The sequence below is a fragment of the Chiloscyllium plagiosum genome, chromosome 5 (genome assembly GCF_004010195.1).
Source record: "Chiloscyllium plagiosum isolate BGI_BamShark_2017 chromosome 5, ASM401019v2, whole genome shotgun sequence".
NCBI classification, from domain to species: domain Eukaryota; kingdom Metazoa; phylum Chordata; class Chondrichthyes; order Orectolobiformes; family Hemiscylliidae; genus Chiloscyllium; species Chiloscyllium plagiosum.
This window is the reverse complement of record NC_057714.1, coordinates 110,161,899-110,182,857: the sequence shown is the minus strand read 5'-3', so window position 1 is coordinate 110,182,857 and position 20,959 is coordinate 110,161,899. Positions and strand designations below refer to the sequence as shown.

Here is a 20,959-nt window from a genome sequence, read left to right as displayed (position 1 = left end):
CCTGCCTTCAATCCTGATGAAGGGCTTTTGCCCGAAACGTCGATTTTCCTGCTCCTCAGATGCTGCCAGACCTGCTGTGCTTTTCCAGCACCATTCTAATCTAGACTCTGATTTCCAGCATCTGCAGTCCTCACTTTTGCCTAGTTGACCTCTAACACGTCACTTCTCATCTTTCTTCCCTCCAATGAGAAAAGCACTAGGTCCCTCAATCTTTCTTCATAAGACATGCCCTCCAGTCCAGGCAGCATTACCTTGTGGCTCTTAAACGCAATTCCCCTGCTAATGAAACCCAACACACCGTACGCCTTCTTAACAACCCTTTCAACTTGAGTGGCAACTTTGAGAGATCTATGGACATCGATCCCAAGATCTTTCTGTTCCTCCACACTGCCTTTAACCCTGTATTCCATATTCAAATTTAGCCTTCCGAAGTGAATGACTTCACACTTTTCCAGGTTGAACTTCATCTGCCATTTATCAGCCCAGTTCTAGAACATAGAACATAGAACAATACAGCACAGAACAGGCCCTTCGGCCCACGATGTTGTGCTGAACTTCTAACCTAGATTAAGTACCCATCCAGTCTGTCCTAGCTTTTCTGCATCTGTCAATGCCCATTGCAACCTACAACATCCCTCCACACTTTCCACAACACCTCCAGCCTTCGTGTCATCGCTAAACTTAGTAACCCACCCTTCCACTTCCTCATCCAAGTCATTTATAAAAATCACAAAGAGCATAGGTCCCAGAACCGATCCCTGCTGAACACCACTGGCCACTGCGCTCCAGGCTGAATACTTTGCATCTACCAGCACCCTCTGTCTTCTATGACCCAGCCAATTTTTTATCCAGGCAGCCAAATTTCCCTGCATCCTGTGCCGCCTCATTTTCAGAATGAGCCTACCATGGGGAACCTTATCAAACCCCTTGCTACAATCCATTTGCACCACGTCCACTGCTCTACCTTCATCAATGTGTTTTGTCACATCCTCAAAGAATTCAGTAAGGTTTGTGAGTCATGATCCACCCTTCACAAAGCCATGCTGGCGATCTCTAATCAAGCTATGGTCTTCCAAATAATCATGAATCCTCTCCAATACTTTGTCCACCACTGACATAAGACTGACTGGTCTGTAATTCCAGGATTATTGCTATCCCCTTTGTTGATCAAGGGAATAATATTTGCCACCCTCCAATCATCTGACATTACTCCAGTGGACAGTGAGGATGCAAAGATCATCACCAAAGGCATCACCAATCTCTTCCCTCGCTTCCTGTAGTAATGTAGGGTATATCCTGTCTGGCCCAGGGGATTTGTTTATCCTTGTGTTTTTCAAAATTTTCAGCACATCCTCCTTCCTCATATCAGCCTGTTTCATGCTGTCCCAGAAACGTCAAGGTCCCTTTCAGTAGTGAATACTGAAGCAAAGTATTCATTAAGGACCTCCCCCTGCCAACTCTGACTCCAGGGGCAAGATCCCCTCCACTATGCTTGATTGGCCCTACCCTCACTCTGGCCATCCTCTTGTTCCTCACATAAGTGTAGAACGCCTTAGGGTTTTCCTTAATCCCACACACTAAAGCTTTTTCATGCCCCCTCTTAGCTGTCCAAACTCCATTCTTCAGTACCTTCGTGGCTACTTTGTAACCCTCTAAAGCCCTGTCTGATTCTTGCCTCCTCAACCTGAAGTAAGCTTTCTTCTTCCTCTTGACTAGATGTTCCACATCCCTTGTCACCAAAGGAATGCTTCAACCTACTATCTCTTCCTTGCCTCAGTAGGACAAACCTGTCCAGCACTATCAGCAAGTGCTTCCTAAACTACCACCACATTTCTGTCGTGCATTTCCCTGAGAACATCTGTTCCCAATTTAGGCAACCCAGTTCCTGCCTAAAAACACTGTAATTCCCCCACCCCCAAATAAATACTTTCCCCATACCTTCTGCTTCAATCCCTCTCCAAGAGTATAGTAAAGGTCAGGGAGTTGTGATCACTATGACTGAAATGCTCTCCTACTGCAAATCTGACGCCTGGATGGTTCGTTGCCAAGCACAAAATCCAAAATGGCCTCCCCTCTAGTCAGCCTAACTACATATTGCATCAGGAACCCTTCCTGGACACACCTGACAAAAATTGCTTCATCCACTAAGGAGGTTCCAATCAATATCAGGGAAGTTGAAGTCATCCATGACAACAACCCTGTTACTTCTGCACCTTTCCAAATTGTGCTTCCCAATCTGCTCCTCTGCCTCTCTGTTATTGGTGGGGGTGGGGTGGGGGGGGAGGTACACTGTAGAAAACTCCCAATAAAATGACTGCCCCTTTCCTGTTTCTGACATCTACCTTACTGACTGTAAACAAACCTATTGCTATTCATTGGATGTGGGTAGCACTGGCAAAGGTGCATTAATTACCCATATAAAATAAGACAGAACTGTAGGTGCTCGAAATCTGGGGAAAAAAAGCAGATATTGCTGGAGAAACTCAGATGGTCTGGCAGCATTGTGCAGAGAAAGCAGAGTTATCATTTCAAGTCCAGTGATCGATCTTCAGAACAGTTGTAAAGATTGTTCACTGAACTCAAAATGTTAAAACTGCTTTCTCTCTGCAGATGCTGCCAGACCTCCTGAATTTATCCAACAGTTTGTTTTTGCATTTAATTATCCTTCCCTGGTTTTTCAAAGGAATTTGGTTATGCAGTTGTCATTTGGAAGTGTCGCAATTTCTGTCATAGTGCTATAAGAAATTGTAACAGGAATAGGCCATCTGGCCCTTTGAGCCTGCTCCACCATTCAGTGAGATCATAGGTGAGCTTTTTGTGGACTCAGTCCACTTACCCACCTGCTCACCATAACCCTTAATTCCTTGACTGTTCAAAAATCTTTTTATCTTTGCCTTAAAAACATTCAACGAGGTAGCCTCAACTGTTTCACTGGGTAGGGAATTTCACAGATGTTCATCAATTGTTATTAGTAATTCTTAGCTTGGTAATGAACTACCCTACATAGATACTACATGTGCAGGGCTTATGGCACAATGGCATTGTTGCTGGCCTAATAATCTAATGATGACAATTAAACCGCTGTCAGTTTACACAAAAACCCATCTCATTCACTAATGTCCTTTATGATGGAAAATAGCTTTCCTTACCTGGTTCAGGCCTACATGTAATTCCAGACGCTCAGCAATGCAGCTGACTCATGAGTACCCTCTGAAGTGGTTGACCAAGCCATTCTGCTGTATCAAACCGAATAGTCTCAAAAAAAAGAATGAAACCAGATGAACTTGATATTGACCTAGGCACCAGAAATGACAACAGCAAACTCAGCCCTGTATCCCTAAAGAATTTGTCCTTAGCAGTAACTGGAGTCTATGCAAAAATTGAGATAGCAATCTCAAAGACAAGTCAAGAAACAGTCTGATATTGTCTATCGGGTATAATTCCCCAATTATCACTGTCCTAGGTAGTAACAGTACCATCCCTAGGTATGTCGTGGTCCAGTGCAGGTCAGACCTAGCATAGGTGATGGCACACAGTCTGGAGGGAGGTGCTCAGGGAATTCTTGATCTCATACTCATCAGTGTGTGTACTACAGATGTACCTTCCATGACAGTATTGGTAATGGAACCCACTGCCCAGTCGTGGTGGAGTCAAAGATCCATTTTCACAGCAAGATACCGGCAGCAGTGCTAACCACTGTGCCACCGTGCCGCCCACATGGATGTACCTTCCATGACAGTATTGGTAATGGAACCCACTGCCCAGTCGTGGTGGAGTCAAAGATCCATTTTCACAGCAAGATACCCTGCATCATTTTTGTGTGGTACTACCAGTGTACTAATGGAATGAACTTTGAACAGATCTGGCATGACCTGGCACTGTGGGCCATCAGCAGCAGAATTGTATTCCTACACTGCCATTAACATCAAGCAAAGGCAAGACCCTGGTTCAATGAAGATTGCAGGAGGGCATGCTGCACTGGGTACACCTAAAAGTAAGAAACCAACCTGGTGAAACCATAGCACAGAATTAATTGTATGCCAAGCCTGATTGGCAACAAGTGATAGACAGTAAGAGATTTCACAACCAACGGATCAGATCTAAGCATTGGAGTCCTGTATCCAGTCATGACTGGTGGTCAAGAATTAACTCTGTAAGAGGACGCTTCACAAATATCCCTACTGTCAATGGTAGAGGCAAAAGATCAGGCTCGAGTGACTGCAGTAATCTTGGGTCAGAGATGCTGAGTGGATGATTCCTTCTGCCTCCTCTAGAGGTCTCCAGCATCTTACATGCTTGTTCTTAGCAATTCAATTCACTCCATCTAACGTGAAGGAATAGCTAGAGGCACTGCATACTATGTGCCCACCCAGAGTACATTATGCAATGGGGCCTGCCAACATTCCAGCAATAATACTGAAGACTTGTGCTCCAGAACTTATCGCATCACCAGCCAAGCTGTTCCAATATAACTACGACACTGTATCCACCTGAACCTGAGTAATATTGCCCAGGTTTGGCATATGCACAAAAATCTAACTTGGCCAATTACCTCCTGAATCATTTGCTGTCTATGAGCAAAGTGATGGAAGAGGCCTTTAAACAGTGCTACCAACTAGAGCCCGCTTAGCAACAACCTATCCACTGATGCGGAGTATTCAGCACTTGACCTCATTACAGCCTTGGTTCAAACGTGGACAAAAGAGCTGAATTCCAGACGTAAGGGTGATTGACCTTGACATAAGGTCCCATTTGACTGAGTGTGGTATCATTGAGCACAAGCAAAGCTAGAGTTACTGGTCATTAGGTGGAAAGCTCAGCTGGTTGGAGTCATACCTGGCACAACAGATGATTGTGATGTTTCAAGGTCTGTCCTCTCAACTTCAGGGCATGTCCACATGCAGCAAGACCTAGACAATATCCAGGCTTTGGCTGATAGTGGTAGACGATGTTTATGCCACACAGGTGTTAGGCAAAGCCATCTCCAACAAGAGACATTGCTGACATTCCCATTATCAACACCCTGTGGGATTAGCATTGACCAGAAACTCAACTGGATTGGCTATATAAATACAGTGGCTAAAGAGCAGGTCAGAGATTAGACTCACTACAGTGAGTACTTCCTGACTCTCCAAAGCCTGTCCACCATCTACAAGGCACAAGTCAGGAGTACTTGAGTACAGCTCCAACAATACTCTAGCTCAACAGCATCCAGAACAAAGCTGCTTAATTAGCATCACAATCAAAAATATGCATTTCCCTCAGCAGCAGTGTCTACCATCTTAAAGATACATTACTGAAATTCATTAAGGCGTTTGAGCACCATCTAAACCCACTGCTACTGTTTTAGAAGCAGAAGGACAGTAGATACATGGAAACACCAGCAGCTGCAAATTGCCCTCTGAGCCACTTTACATTCTGACTTAGAAATATACCACCTTTCCTTCACTGTTGGATCTGAATCCTGGAATCTTCGAACAGCATTCTGGGGATACCTAATCGAATGACCTACAACTCCTTGTCACCAAAGTATGAGCAATAAATGCTGGCTCAACCAGCAACACCTACATCTGAAGGATAAATAGCTACCATGCTCATGCCATTTTTTGATATCATGACAATCACTTTTCTATTGTGTACTGCTGTAGTCTCTTTTTACTCCTCCACAAACAGATGAAGTAGCAACTATAACCTGAGACATTTGAAATGCAATTTTAAATTTCAGAACCCTGATTTTTAAAATAAAAATGTTCTGCCATTCAGAGTAGACACTGAAATGAAAGGCTTTTTTCACACAAAGGGCTTAGGATGCAGATCATATTACTGCAAGTAGCTATTGAGGCCAAGCTACTAACAAGGGAATTGTATTGAAGGATGTGAGAGAAGAACATGAAAATAGGATTAAACTAAATCACTATTGTGTGGAACTGGGCCAAGAAGGCCACTTAAGCACTGAAACTTCAGCAGTTTAATGTAAGGGTATTGAAATGTTATTATTTCACTTGCGTGTAATGTTACTGAATATGAGCATCAAGAGTCTGGTGCTGGAAAAGCGCAGCCGGTCAGGCAGCATCCTAGGAGCAGAAGAATCAACATTTTGGGGCATAAGCCCTTCATCAGGAATGAGGCTTGATCTGATCTCCAGCATCTGCAGTCCTCACTTTCTCCCTGTTACTGAAGGTAATATGAGCCTGACCAATTACAACCCTTCCAAACTGTCCAATAATCAAACTTTTCCAGCAACACATTTTCCGCAATAATCAAACCAGCCCACTAGAAAAAACCAATAGCACGGTGGTGAAAATATTTCTGAATTGATCAGAGGTCTGGACTGATGTTCAACTCCCACTCTGAGCTGTACAATTTAAATACAGTGAATTGATTAAATCTGGACGAAAATGTTAGTGTCGTAAGTATTGATCATGAAACTGTTATAAAAACCCATCTGGTTTAGGAATGTCCTTAAGGGACAGAAATCTGCTGTTCTGATAATCATCTCAGAACGTGGGCAATTGGGGATAGGCAATAAATCATGGCCCTGCAAGTAGTATTGCATCATGAAAAAAGGATCTGAAAAAATGATATCTTTTTGATTTCTCATAGCTATAACTACTTTTATTTTGGGAGGTTCATTTGCAATAGCAATCAGTTTGGCCAAATAACCTGTTCCTAAATTAAAACCAAAAGAACTGCGGATGCTGTGAATCAGAAACAAAAACAGAAATTGCTGAAAAGCTCAGCAGGTCTGGCAGCATCTGTGGAGAGAAATCAGTTAACATTTCAGGCGGAGTGACCCATAGTTCTGAGGAAGAGTCACTTGATTTCTCTTCACAGGTGCTGCCAGACCTGCGGAGCTTTTCCAGCAATTTCTGTTTTTGTAGCCTGTTGGTATAATGTAAATTCCATGTACTGCTACACTTGTGGACAATAGGCATTTGTTTCCTGAGTGTCTTTATGAAGCTTTACAGATGATGCAATTCACCTTAACTACTTCTAAATTTTGAGTAAATTTTAAATAGTAAGAGATGTAATACAATTAGGGCAGACACAGTCCTGCTGGGAAAGTAGAGAGATGTGTTGCCTGCTCTTAGTCAGGTTTTTATCTCCACACTCTGCGAAACCAAATGTCATATGCATGGGAATTCTGAGAGTCAGCTAAGATGCAGAATTGCTAGAGATTGCACTTGCACCCAATCAATTCAATCTTTGGGATGCAAGTGAACCAGCTTTTCATAATATATACTAAAGGCTTAGATGAAGGAGCAAGGTTAGTGTCTCTTAAAATTGTGTTGTTTTCTACTATGGATCCAAGAAATACCAATCAAGTATCAATCTTATGGTGAGAGGCTGGGAACCGTGAAGGAACAAATAGAATAGAGATTCCACAGTTGCAAATAACTAGAAGTTAATGAATATGAACCATAAACAATCAAAAGGACTATCAGGTTTTACCCTTGCTTACAAGAGGATTGGAATGCAGAAGTGAGCACTTGATGTTTCACTTGTACAAAGCCTTGATCCAGCAAAGTCACCCTGTTCACATTGAAACATTGGATTTCGAGGAAAGTATATGGGTATTGGAAGAAGTGCAGACATTTCCCAGAATTATCCCATGACTTAAACAGTTAAATTCTAACCAATACTTGGAGAAACATAGTTGTAATTCATTGTTTAGAAGTTATCCCTAAATTGATGGATTTGAAGTGGTAACTGCAGAGGAACTATGGTAATCCAGAACAAGAAAACTATAAATTAGAAAACTAAATTAAAGCCCAGCCCTATTAAAGAGAAATTGGAAAGGCATTTTCACTCAAATGGCCATGGAAGACTAGAACTTGCTCTCCCAAAGGACTCAGCATGCTTTCTATGAAAGTTCATTTCAAATTCTCAAGACATGTGATTGTTGATTCCTACTCGGCTCGTCTCGTGTTTGGATCAGAGTTGGGTAAATAGAATTATGACACGGCTCCCTGTGAGGCTTTTCCATTATTTATGCATGGGAAAAGCATGTGTATTTAAGATACTGTTAAATTATCCCTCTCCTGGAAATCAGTTTGATCTATTCAGGTCCAGTACACTTTTAAATTCTGATTAAGATTTTAAATATCTAATTTATTCTTGTCTAACTGCTTGAAAATATTTTATTAGCCCTTTCATTTTGATTAAATTAATTGCTTCCATGCTACAGTTAACCTTGGAGGACTATTGCTGCAGGCTCTGTTGGAATATTGGCCAAGAACACACATCATTCCCATGGATGAAGAAGAAAATGAAATGAATATGGGTCAGTATTTTATATCAGGGTTGGTGTTGAGTATAAAGTAAAAATTGCATGCTCTCTTTCTCCTTTTTCCTGCCTGGACTCTATATGGTGCACGTCACTGGCAGCTTAGAGGGTGAGCAAACGTCTCTTATTTGTACTGATACAATTGAGCAACGTACATCTAGTACTCTGGATCAGGCTGCTTTCCAGTCGAGCAGAATGAACTGTGTTGAGAACCTGATACTGATAACTCAATGCATCAAGCAAGCGATGGCCTAATGCTCTGTGTTGCTTGTTCAGCAATTCTGATTGTTGCCATTAAATGGCAATTGTATCCAGTTTAAATTTAAACAGTCATACTACTATCTTAAATAAAAGTATGCATTAAGAAAAGAAATGTGCTAAACAGTGAATTTCATCAGTTGTTGCCTGTGATGGAATTTCCGTAAACTGCCTCCATTTATAATTCTTTCCCAACCGAACACACACAGACTAATCAAACCCTTCTGACTGCAGCAGATGCATAAAGTGGAAACTTGTGATTAAAAAGAATATTGCACTTGAAAGCAGATTAATGCAGGCTGAATTGAAAGAACTTGCATTTATATTTGTAATAAGTAATGCTGTAATGAAGTATACAGAGATAAAGGACTATTCATTCCACATTATGCACCTCACAAGCAAGACGGGAGTGTAGCATTGTTTAGCATTACATTGAGGAGGAAGAGAGCATTAGTGATGAGCAGGAAATGAAAAAGTGGAGAAGATAGGCAGGAGGACAAAGACATAAACTGTTAGAGCTTGAGCAAAACTTTGACAACAGTTAAGTAAATATAAAGAACAAGCTAATTTATGATCCTCTCTTCAAAAGTAGAAATTGCATTAGAAAAAGATAAAAGGAAATGAGTCTTTTTATTTTAATATTTTTAACTCATTGGCTAGTAGTGATAGATCAGCTACCATTCTCCTGTGCCCCCCGCCCTCCAGTAGATGATATGGAATTCTGTATTTGAACCACATTAAATGGTTTCTATCAGTGATTTGTTTCTTCACTTGATTACAAGTTGCCTACATCATTCTTGCCCAGATTTCCATCAAAGGAACAGAACCATTATATTATGTTAAAATTTATTATTTTGAGTACTACAAAATTGCCCTAGTTCAGTAATTGACTGAGCATGCAGCACTATTTGGGAATGAATTGGCTCTTTCTAGTAATGCAATATGTTCAAACTTAATTGTCCTTGCTCGTTACATTAGTGGTTGATATCAGTGCGATTAGTGAATCTGACACTAATTTTTCAAAGTTGATAAAGCATATGTGGCTTGAACAGTAACATTATATGCAAGGAAGCAATATCAGTTTGCACTGTATAGTAGGAGGAAGTCAGGAGTAGTAATGAAAATCCTGTTTTGCAATATGTTGCATTGTTATCCTGTTATATTTCTCTTTAAAGATTTTAAACTTTAAAACAAAAGACAATTTTTAATTTCTAATCAGCTACATTCCCAGAACAATTGACAGATGCTATCTCTGGCTTGCACTGGTATCTAGCCAACATGTCTCTTTATCCAGACTGCAGATACACTGCAAATATAGCTCAGTGAAAGTGACTGATCTGCAAGAAACTGCAGCTGCAATCACAGGCCTTTCCTTGCCCAAGTTAATTGTTCTGTTCTATTTCTACTTTCGAAGGCAAGTTAATGTCTTGGCTCATCCATTCTTTTTACTTAGCTGCTATCAAAGTATTTCTTTAAGCTCAATACTTACACTGGTGAATCAATAAGCAGCCTACATGAGACCGAGGGGCTTGGATAGAGTGGTTAGAGCAGGCATGTTCCCCTAGAGGCCCAGAGGACATGGATTTAAGGTGGTTGACAAAAGGATTAAAGAGGATGTGTAGGAAACCTTTTTCACCCAAAGGGGTTGTGTGTCCTAGAACTGAAACTGAAGCTCTAATCTGCAAGACTATGGACGAGGTACTGGAAAGTGGGATCAGAATGGGCTCACTGGCAACTTGCTGTGTGCCATGCCATTTCCGTAGTTCATGGCAGTGAACAGTGTGAAAGTGAGTGGCTTCATTCAGCCTGAACTGTGAATGCTGGGATGATGATGATGAAGCTGTAAGGAAGAGGCTGCACGTCAGGCAGGAAAGATGCTCCATGCTCCCAGACAGACAGACAAGAAGGCGAGGTATTCTCGGTCCTGTGCATGCACCATTCTACCACATGTGGCAGTTGAGGCCAGTAAGATGGGTGCATTTATACAAAGCTGGATGAGCACATAAGAACGGAATAGATGGACCTACTGGGAGGAGGTTCATGTGGAGCATTAACGCAGCCATAGATATTTGGTCCAACTGGCCTGACTTGGTGCTATGATTCTATTTAGAAATAAACTATTTCTGAGCAACTGAGGTTGTTTGTTTCAGCTGTTGAATTTCTCTCATCCAAAAATGGCATGTTTATTTTTAAAAATGGTTCTACATATACCAGAGAGCTAATTTTAAATTAATTTTATTTAAGAAAATTGTTAATTTTTTTTTCATTTTAGTTAATGGAGAGCAAGAAAACCGAATCCAGAAGGGTAATGGTTATTTCCAAGTGCCACCACATACTCCAGTCATCTTTGGAGAAGCAGGTGGTCGCACTCTCTTCAGGTATTGTATGCTACCATTACTTCCCATATTGTTGTGGCCAATAACCATATAGACTATATGGTGGCTTCAGCATGTGTTCAGGAGAATATTAAGTACACAGCCTAAATCAATGCCGAATTATGTTACAACTGCTAAATAAACCTACAAAAGATTGAACATTAAAATCTGGCAGTGAAACTGGAGAAATTTTTAGTTTGCACTGCAGGTTCAATTTTAGTCAAAGGAACCATTTTGTTTCTTGACTAAATTTGTGAATTTTTGATTTTCAAAACTGGCCTCACCACATGAGCATTTTCCCCTTTTCACTGTGCCTATTCCCTAAACATTGAGCAAAGACAGAATAACTTCATTTTGTTGTTCTTTGCAGGCTATTGTGCCGTGATGCAGGAGGTGAAACTGAATCAATGCTTCTAAATGAAACTGTGCCTCAGTGGGTTATCGACATCACTGTAGATGTAAGTAACCTACATGATTCAATTCCCCCACTTCCACAGAAATGCTCTTAACATCTCAACATCAAACGTGTAGGGCATTTGTTTGATGTTTAAATCAATGTTACTACCCTTACTGCAATAACTTGTATCTAAAGAGTACCGTTAACACAATGAGATGTCCCACAGCTTTTCACAAGCATGTTATAAAGACAAAGTATGTCACAGGGTCACATAAGAAACAAAACCCTTGTCAAAAGGATAGGTTTTATGAAATGTCTTGGAGGGTAATGAGGAAAAGAGATGAAGAGTAATGTGCAAGGTAATCTGGGACCTACATGACTGAAAGCATGGTCACCAATGGTGGGGCATTTATAATGGGAATGCACCTGAGGCCAGAATTAGAGCAATACTATACATATTGTTTCATGATGCTCTTAATAAATTAACAGTAAATAATAAGTGACTTAATCCAAATTCATCGTGTTCACTAGCAGTATTGCTGAGCACAATGATAAAAAATTAGAGCCCAGATTCTGAACTGGATAGTGGTGAGAAACAGCAACACTTCGGTTTTCTTTCAACCGTTCTTCCCATTGGTATTACATTATTGTAAGGATTGCTTAAGCTGAGATCCACCAGCTCCACATGAACTGGGATCATCTTGGCTTGTACAGTTCAATAGACCCTTTAAACCTCCCTGCCTTTCATCTTGAAATTGCACCCCCTCCCCTCCCCATTATTTTTCCTTCAACTACAAGGAACAGCTGTTTCCTATCTATCCTGAACATGCCCCTCATAATCTTACGTTTATCAATCAGATTTCCTCTCAACCTTCGCTGCGCTAAAGAAAGCAACTCTAGCTTATCCAGTCCATCTTCGGAGCTGAACTGCTCCATCCCAGGCAATGTCTTAGTGAATCTTCTCTGCGCCCCCTCCAGTGGACTGCTGCAGTTCAAAAAGACAACTCACCACCATCACCTCAAGAGTGACTAAGAATGGGCATTAAATGCTAGTCCAGCCAGTGACCCCCATGCTCCAGAAGTGGAAACATTTGCCTACCTTCCAGATAGGAGACATGAGACTAACCACCTTGTTAACCTCTGTTTATAAATTCCAACTTACCAAAGTGCTGCAGTATTGTTCCCATAGTGGTTTGCCAAGACCAGCTGTCGTCATCTCAAACTTCAGTCAACTTACCTCAGTGTCCCTTTTAAAAAGCCGATTAAAGTGAATTTTGGTCAGGTTTTTCAAGTTTCTTGCATCACTTGACTCTGACGTCATCTTGCTACTTCACCTGCCTTTCTTCATAGCAGTTGCATTCTGTGTGTGATTAAATACCTAGAATGGTGCCTTATGTGGCCATTTCTAAATTGCTTTTCCCCTTCCATTTACTTAAAGCAGATTTGCCTGAATTGGAGCCACATTTTCATTTTCCATTAAAAGTCAGATGATGCGGAATCTTTTGCACAGCAGCCAAGGTGAATGTGCTAGAAAATCTGGCTGCTGTTGACTTATCTGAATGGGAATCTCAAAAATAAAGCAGCGCTTTTTATTTAAACACAATAACTTGACTCAAATAGTTCTTACAAAATCATCTTGGCTTTGTGTTCCCCTTTTTGAGTTTCTCATTTCATGTTTCTTTGTCATTGTGACAGCTGTGACTTAACTGTGCCACTCTTAAGTTTTTCCATTCTTTTTGCAGAAAAACATGCCCAAATTCAACAAAATTCCATTCTACCTCCAGCCTCATTCCTCTTCGGGAGCAAAGACACTTAAAAAGTAAGTTGGCAGAATTAAAGAGTCTTCAGTACAAATTTCAGTTCCCCAAGTAAATAAATTGACCCTGCTTTGATGCTGAGAACAGCTGCCTTTTCTCTGGTTCACCTTTGGACATTTTGTTCTTTGGCTCTGAGTTTGATCAGTGGGAATATACAAATGAAGTTTTAAGGTTGTTGAATTTCTGAACTGGACATTATGCTTAAGTTATCAAGGCGGTGAATTTTGTAAAGTGATACTCTAGTAGTAGAACATCTTTTGTTTAAAGAAGAGTTGAACTTAATCCTATTTGATTTATTCTTTTGGTATTTAAGGTGGTTGGGAAAACTGTTCACAGAAGTAAACTGTCAGTATTAACTGCAAATTTTTTCCGCTTCAAAGTGTTTGCTTAATATCACTGAGCTGTGTGTTCTGGAGTTACTCTGCTGATTTCAGAAGAGCGTTCAGGCATACCTGGACCTGACTGAGGTCTACAAAATTTAGAGGCTAGGGTGGATTGGAATAAATATTCCCCTTTGGTAGAAAGGTCAATAACTAGGAGGTATAGACTTAAAATAAGAAGCAGGATGTTAATACGGGAGTTGAGGAAAGGGGTTCTCACCCAAGAGGCTGCTGAGTATCTGGGACTCACTATCTAAAAGGTAGAGGCAGGAGCTCTCAACATCAAAGTAGTGTTTAAATGAGCACTTGAAATGTCATAGCACATAAAGTTATCAGACATGTGCTGGAAAACAAGATTCAAATACATAGGTGCTTTCTGACCAGCATGACATGATGGGCTGAAAGGCCTGTTGATGTGTTGTAAAACTCTATGACTTTGTTACTCTCCAAGAACAAACCTATCAAGCAATGCCATGAAGCCTTGAAGGATCTTCAAAATGGCCAACCGGAGAGAGGAGTAAACCATGAGGTTTATCCATTCGGTATGTGGATAACCATTCTCTCACGATACTTTCCCCATTATCAATCCCTTTGAACCCCCTATTCTAACATTCTTCCCTATTCTGTCTTTGAAAATGACAGGGATGATTGAGAATCGTTTTTAATAGATAATACATCTCCCAAAGAAGGTAGGACAAGAGGCAAGAGGAAGTATATTAGTCCTGTTATCTTAGTCTCTGGTAGTTTACCCGTAAACTTCAAAATGTGTCTGAATTGCTGCCCAAATGCATAACCCAGTGTCAGAGGATAAAAGTCCCTATTGTCTGCTATTCAGTCTAATAAAGGCAAACTTCTGCCCCAGAAAGAGCAAAGGCAAAATGAACTATAATGATCTTCTGTCTGTGATGTGATTGCTGCCATTAATTAATATCCAGCTGTGCGAGTTGAGTTCTTGACTGGTTCTGCACATGCTGTTACCGTCTGCTTTGATTTACAAGAAGTCTTTGTAGGTCTGCCAAAGGAATGTAAGAACTTGAAGCAGACCATTAAGATCACTGTACGTACTTTGTTGTTTTGTTAATCCTTGTGTCTCTTCAATTAATTCTGATTTGCTCCCCCTTCTTTCCCAAGCAAAGCCACTCATGTCAATTGGTCCAGCACTAGCTGGGCTAGTGCCTTTCACGTTCCCACAGTCCAATTTTGAGTGATTTGGTTTTCTGGGCTCGCTCCAGTATAAGTTCCACTTCCACCATATGTTTTTTCATAGGATGTGGTCATTGCTAACAAGACCTTTATTTATTGCCCAAACTTGATTGCCCTGAGAAGGCAGTGTTGAGCTTTCTCCAAACTGCTGGCTGTTTTACAAACAAATAGCTCAGCAGAGCTTGGCTGAGGAGGATAAAGAGTGAATCACACGCACGTTAAATCCACGTAAAAGACTTGTGATGGCCGCAGTGTATTTTAACCGTACAGAATTTCCTAGATGGACAATGCCTGGAGAAGAATGTTCGTTTGTGAGTGCTTGCCAGCAACTATTTTAATTTGATATATCTGCAAATGTTCCAGGTAAATTCAAGCTGCTAATTCTGATCCAATGCAGCTCAAAGCACTCCTGTGCTGTGATATTTCTCTTGTAAATCTAATACTAATCCCAAGGACAAAATGTTCTCAATAATTGGGTTCTTTGTGTTGAGCTCAGAAAATACAGACCGTGCTTTGCCAAGTTCCACCTAGAAGGAGCAGCAGCAGTTCACAAAAACAATCACAGTTATGTCCCCTCTTTTTTTTTAATTTGAATTCCTGATCGAATGATGTGGTTTAAGATTTGCAAACCAATCATTTTAAGCTCCTAAAATCCTGATCTGATGCAAAAACTATTGGCCAACTTGATTCTTCATTTGCGTACAGTACCATGGCATCTTGACTTACTGTAATTGTGCAGGGCCTTCACCTGGAATATTGTTTGCAGTTTTGGTCTCCTGCCTGGAGAAGAATGTTCTGGCTATGGAGACAACAAAGATTTACTAGACTGATTTGTGGGATAGCAGCACTGACCTATTCACTGGAGTTTAAAAACGTGATAGAATTCATAAATCCTATAACATTCTCACAGGACTAGATAGGGTGAATATAGGAAGGATGTTCCCAATGACCAGGGAGTCCAGAACCAGGGTCACAATCTGAGGATATTGGTTAGGTCCTTTAGGACTGGAAGGAGAAACTATTTTGTCCAGAGACTGATGAGCCTGTGGAATTCTCTGCCACAGGAAGTAGTTGAGGCTAAAACTGAATGTCTTCAAGAAGAAGCTAGATATGGTTGTTCGGGCGAAAGCAATCAAAGGGTATGGGGAGAAAGAGGGAACAGGATACTGAGTTGGATGATCAACCGTGATCATATTGAATGGTAACGCAGATTAGAAAAGCTGAATGGCCCTTTCCTGCACCTATTCTGTACATCTTTATGTATTTGCTGTGCACTATAAATGAGAGCGACTCTAGAAAGTGAGTGCTTATTCTGCGTTTGTTTTTTTTAAAAAAATGCTTTCTTTATCATTTGATATCCAAAACTTGAATAATTGTTCTGCAGACCATAGCACTCAATGCAAAAATATGACAATTTAAAATAAAATTAAATGATGATTTCAAATTTGAATGGAGGTTTATTGGAGTCAGGGCCTAAGTTATTAAAGTTTTTTCTTGCTGGCATGATTGCCTTTTAAGAAAAATAACACTTGTAGGTTCAAGTGCCACTATACTCCAGAGAGATTGGCACTAAATTCTCCAAGCCAGCAGTCCTGTCTAGTGCAGCACTGCGGGAGGGCTGCTCAGTCGGCGGGCCAGCACTGCGGGAGGGTTGCGCAGTCGGCGGGCCAGCACTGCGGGAGGGCTGCGCTGTCAGCGGGCCAGCACTGCGGGAGGGCTGCGCAGTCGGTGGGTCAGCACTGCGGGAGGGCTGCGCAGTCGGCGGGTCAGCACTGCGGGAGGGCTGCGCAGTCGGCGGTGCCAGCACTGCGGGAGGGCTGCGCAGTCGGCGGTGCCAGCACTGCGGGAGGGCTGCGCAGTCGGCAGTGCCAGCTTTCAGAAAAGATTTTAGTGGCATCCTGTCTGCTTTCTAAGGTGTATGTAAATTATCCTGTGGAACTATCTTAGAAAAGAGTAGTGTTTTTTTTTTCTCTCTCCCCAGGTGCCCTGAACAATATTTATCCCTCAATCACCATCCCAAAAAGAGACCCTCTATATTATCATATTGCAGTTTGTGGAAGCTTGCTGAGCACAGATTGGCTGCTCTGTTTCAACGGTGACTGCATTTCCGAGTACTTATTGGCCGTGTGAAGCCCTTTGGGATGTCCAGATATTCTTACGTACTATATTAATGTAATTTTTCTAAGATGCCAACAAGTCTGCTGTTAAATTAGTTTGAACTTTGACTTTTAACACATGAGCTTTTTTGTCCTTTCATTTGATTTATGAATACATTAATCAGTATTCAGCGATCAGTTGCAATCATGTATAACAACATCCACCTCTGAACAATTTTCCAGAGATCGTTTGTCAGCTAGTGACATGCTACAAGTTCGAAAAGTGATGGAGCATGTTTACGAGAAGATCATCAACCTAGACAATGAATCACAAACAACTAGCTCCTCAAACAATGAGAAACCTGGGGAGCAGGACAAAGAAGAAGACATTGCTGTGCTGGCAGAGGAGAAGATTGAGTTACTTTGTCAGGATCAGGTAAGCCTGTTCCCTTATTTGTCTCTGTTAACCTCAGAAGGTCTAGTAGTTGTGGACTTACTAATCTGTTGTAGCATTTCTGCTTCAAGAGTTTCTAGGCTCAAGAGTCACTTTAGATAATTGAACACATAATGTTGACAGATACTTGAAGGCAATGTTGAGGGAGTGCTGCATTTTTATTTTGGAGTGGTGTCTAGTGTTCATTAGCAAGAGGTTAAATCAAGGTCCCCAGGTGGTTTTAAAAGATACTATGGCACTCTTCTAAGAAAACATTCAGAGTTACAGAACATAAAACAGTGTAGCACAGCAAGATGTTGTGCTGAACATGACATCAAATCAAACCAATCCCTTCTGGCGGCCCTTCACCACATTGCATAATCATATGCTTATCTAAAGGTCCCTTAAATGTCCCAATTTATCTGCCTCCACCACCACCCTGGCAGCGTGTTCCAGACTCCTACCACTCTGTTTAAAAAAAAAATAAGCTGCTCCTCATGTCTCCTTTGAACTTTCCCTTTTCACCTTAAATGCATGCCTCCTAGTATTAGACATTTTCAACTCTGGGAGGAAAGATTCTGACCGCCAACCCTATCTATGCATCTTGTAATTTTATAGACTTCTCTCTCTGCTGCTCTAGAGAAAACAATCCAAGTTTTTCTAGCCTTTCATATTGTTCATGCCCTGTCATGCAAGCAGCATCCTGGTAAACCTTTTCTGCATCCTCTCCAAAGCCTCCACATCCTTCTAATAAAACCCCCATAGATATTGACACACTCGCCTGGGCCACCTGTAGATATCAACACACTCCCCGAGATCCTGCCTGTAAATACCAAAACACTCGCCAGGACCCCCTGTAAATCCCAACACGCTCCCTGGGACCACCTGTAAAAACTGAAACAACATGGGACACCCCATAAATGCTGACACACTCCGCGGGATGCCTCCGTAAATACCCACACACACCCCGAGACACCCTTGTAATTACTGACACACTTCCCTGGGAACTAGTATAAATACCAATACTCACCCCGTGAGCCCCCTATGGTGACCAGAATTTAATGCAATAGCAGTTCCAGTACCATGGCCGGGATAAATCCTCAAGCCAACCACTCCATCAAAGTGAGTGCTGTATTGTCAAAGGTGCTGAGCTGTGATTCAGGAATTCCATTTGCTTGCTTTTGTGGATCAAATGGAAATGAAAGACTTCGGACCAAATCTTGGCAGAATATTAGCCACTTTTCTATCACCAAAAAAGACAGATCAACCTGTTAATGAGATGTGGCATAGAATGTTCACCATGTTACCTCGTAAGTCTTTACCTGTCAAAATTATTTTATCATATAAAGTCCATGAAGATGTTTCTTGACAAAACTGTTGCCTAAAAACCCATACAATTGTTTGCTCAGAAGAGGTTGCGCGCAAACAGCCAGCTGAAGATGGTTCCACATTGATCATCCTACCCTGTTATGTAGTTTAATTTGTTTGGTAATTCTCATCACGTTAACATCCTCAAATGTTTTGATTCTCGTACTATTTAAATTTAACCCCCTCCCAGGTGCTGGATCCAAACATGGACCTGCGGACAGTCAAACATTTCATCTGGAAGAGTGGAGGAGACCTGACACTTCACTATCGGCAGAAGTCGACGTGATGTTTAATCGGAAATGGCAGAGTGTTTTGACTCAGAGGCCAATAGTCTCATTGCGAACTTTCTTGTCGGCGCCTAATCTCATTTACCTGTAAAGGGTTAGAAAAGCGGAGTGCTCCACGCACTGCTCTGCGTTAGACCCAGCTCACTGACCGATTTTAGTCCAGTATGGATAAAAGCGTCAAATTCTATGGAAAGATCTACTGCTACACAATATAGGAAGATTGCAGAATGTAAATTGAATTTAATCCCAGTGCACTGTCTTGATTTGAATGGGCAGGTTGGAGATTACTGTAGCTTTTATAGTATGGTGGGGAAGACACTGCCCAGTGTACAAAGCATAGATAAATGATCCAGATAATGGACGTAACTGATTCATCAGTAGGTGTCCTTTATTTGCTTCTAACACATTGCCTACCCAGCACCATTTCCTGCATGGGCACCACACTAGCTATTGCTGTCACCTTACTATGTGATGTTATCCATCACTGCAAATTCTTCTTTCCATACATTCCAGATGTTTTCTTGTTAGATGTCGTTTTAATGCCACTAATTTTGTTGGCTCATTTGGGAAGTGAGGTGTGCACGTGGAATTACAAGGCAGTGTGCAAAGACCAGATTCATTGCTGCTGTTGAACTTAGTGTCACCAGTCGTTAAATGTGCTTGTTACTTGTGAACTATGCCCCAGATTGACTGTTCCTGCACCTTGTAATCTGTTATTTTGTTAAATTCAGCTAGTGGTGCTACATTTGTCAAAAGTTAATCTTTTGATGTGTCAGAGCAGGGGACTTTGTACAACTGCTTTATTTGGGAAAAACTAAAAATAGATAGGACACGAGGGCACAAGTTCCCAGTTAACAGGACAGGTTTATGACAGATGCCAGTATATATTTCTTTGCGTTGGAATGATCACAGCTCAAATTGATTGAAGTCAAGCAATTGCACTTAGTTTTATGATATGATTGATATTATTAGAGGAGAAAGGTCCAGTGGGCTGCAAGTCATCTTGATCCAAGACCAATCTTGAGATGTTTGTTGTAAATAAGATTTTTTTTTTTATTCAACCGACTATTAACAGACAAGATTTTTAAAAGGATTTTTTAAGAAAAAGCTTTGAGACTTTGTAGTTGATTGCAAAACTAACTCCTTTTGGATGGTCCAGTTCCAGAGTTGAAACATGAAGGCTGGAATAAAGTAATATTTAACTCGATGTGGTACTTTCAATCTAATACACTGGATATACACAAAACAGACCGGATAACCTTGTGATGTTTTGTCACAGAACTTCAGTGTATATTTTATGTTGTAAATTATACTTGAGTTCCAGGCCTTTCCAATTTGAGAAATCCAGTTTTAACTGATGTTAAAAGTAATGAACAGTTAATAAGCTCATTCCGCAGAGGTATGTTATTGCTAGTTTTAAGCAATGGTCCATTTGGAGCCAGTGTGATTTTCTTGTAGCCTTCCTCTATCCATTGACCTATGCACACCAACTAATTTCATGCTGAGACCGGAGGTTGTACCAGAATGTGTGTCAAAGAAAAGTTTTTTTTGTGCTGATGTTAGAGGAAGTAAAATCACCACGAATTCAGAAAGGTCAGTTCTGAAGAAGAGTCCCTGGATTCTGGGGCGACACAGTGGCCTAGTGGTTAACATTGCTGCCTCACAATGCCAGGGCCCTGGGTTTGATTACACCCTCAGGCCACTGTGCAAACTCTACAGAGACATTCTCCCTGTGTCTGTAGGGTTTCCTCTGGGTGCGCCGGTTTCCTCCCACTGTCTAAAGGTGTGCAGCTTAAGTGGATTGGTCGTGGGAAATGTAGGGTCACATGGCTAGGGATGGGTCTGGGAGAGATGCACCGTGGGCACGTTGGTGTGGACTCAACGGGCCGAATGGCCTGCTTCCACATTGTGGGGCTTCTATAGATTCTATGCCCCAAAATGTTAACTCTGACTTCTCTTCACAGATTCCGCCAGATCTGAGTTTTTCTCGCACTTTGTAATTTCCGGAATCCACAGTTCTATTGGTTTGTTTTTGACAAGTTTGGAGATATGCAAGCA

At 41.3% G+C, this 20,959-nt stretch overlaps 1 protein-coding gene across 2 annotated transcripts in view; it reads left to right on the top strand.

Annotated features, from left to right (window-relative positions):
- Nucleotides 1-20,108, top strand: part of LOC122550138 (WD repeat-containing protein 48) — a 130,018-nt gene extending 109,910 nt beyond the window's left edge. For both annotated transcript variants that reach the window (XM_043690779.1, XM_043690778.1), the window contains exons 14-19: nt 8,189-8,284; nt 10,818-10,923; nt 11,291-11,378; nt 13,060-13,136; nt 17,057-17,249; nt 18,805-20,108. In XM_043690779.1, coding sequence (XP_043546714.1) covers nt 8,189-8,284; nt 10,818-10,923; nt 11,291-11,378; nt 13,060-13,136; nt 17,057-17,249; nt 18,805-18,900 — 656 coding nt within the window. In that variant the 3' untranslated portion in view covers nt 18,901-20,108. The remainder of the gene's footprint in view (nt 1-8,188; nt 8,285-10,817; nt 10,924-11,290; nt 11,379-13,059; nt 13,137-17,056; nt 17,250-18,804) is intronic.
- The last annotated feature ends 851 nt before the right edge of the window (nt 20,109-20,959 follow it).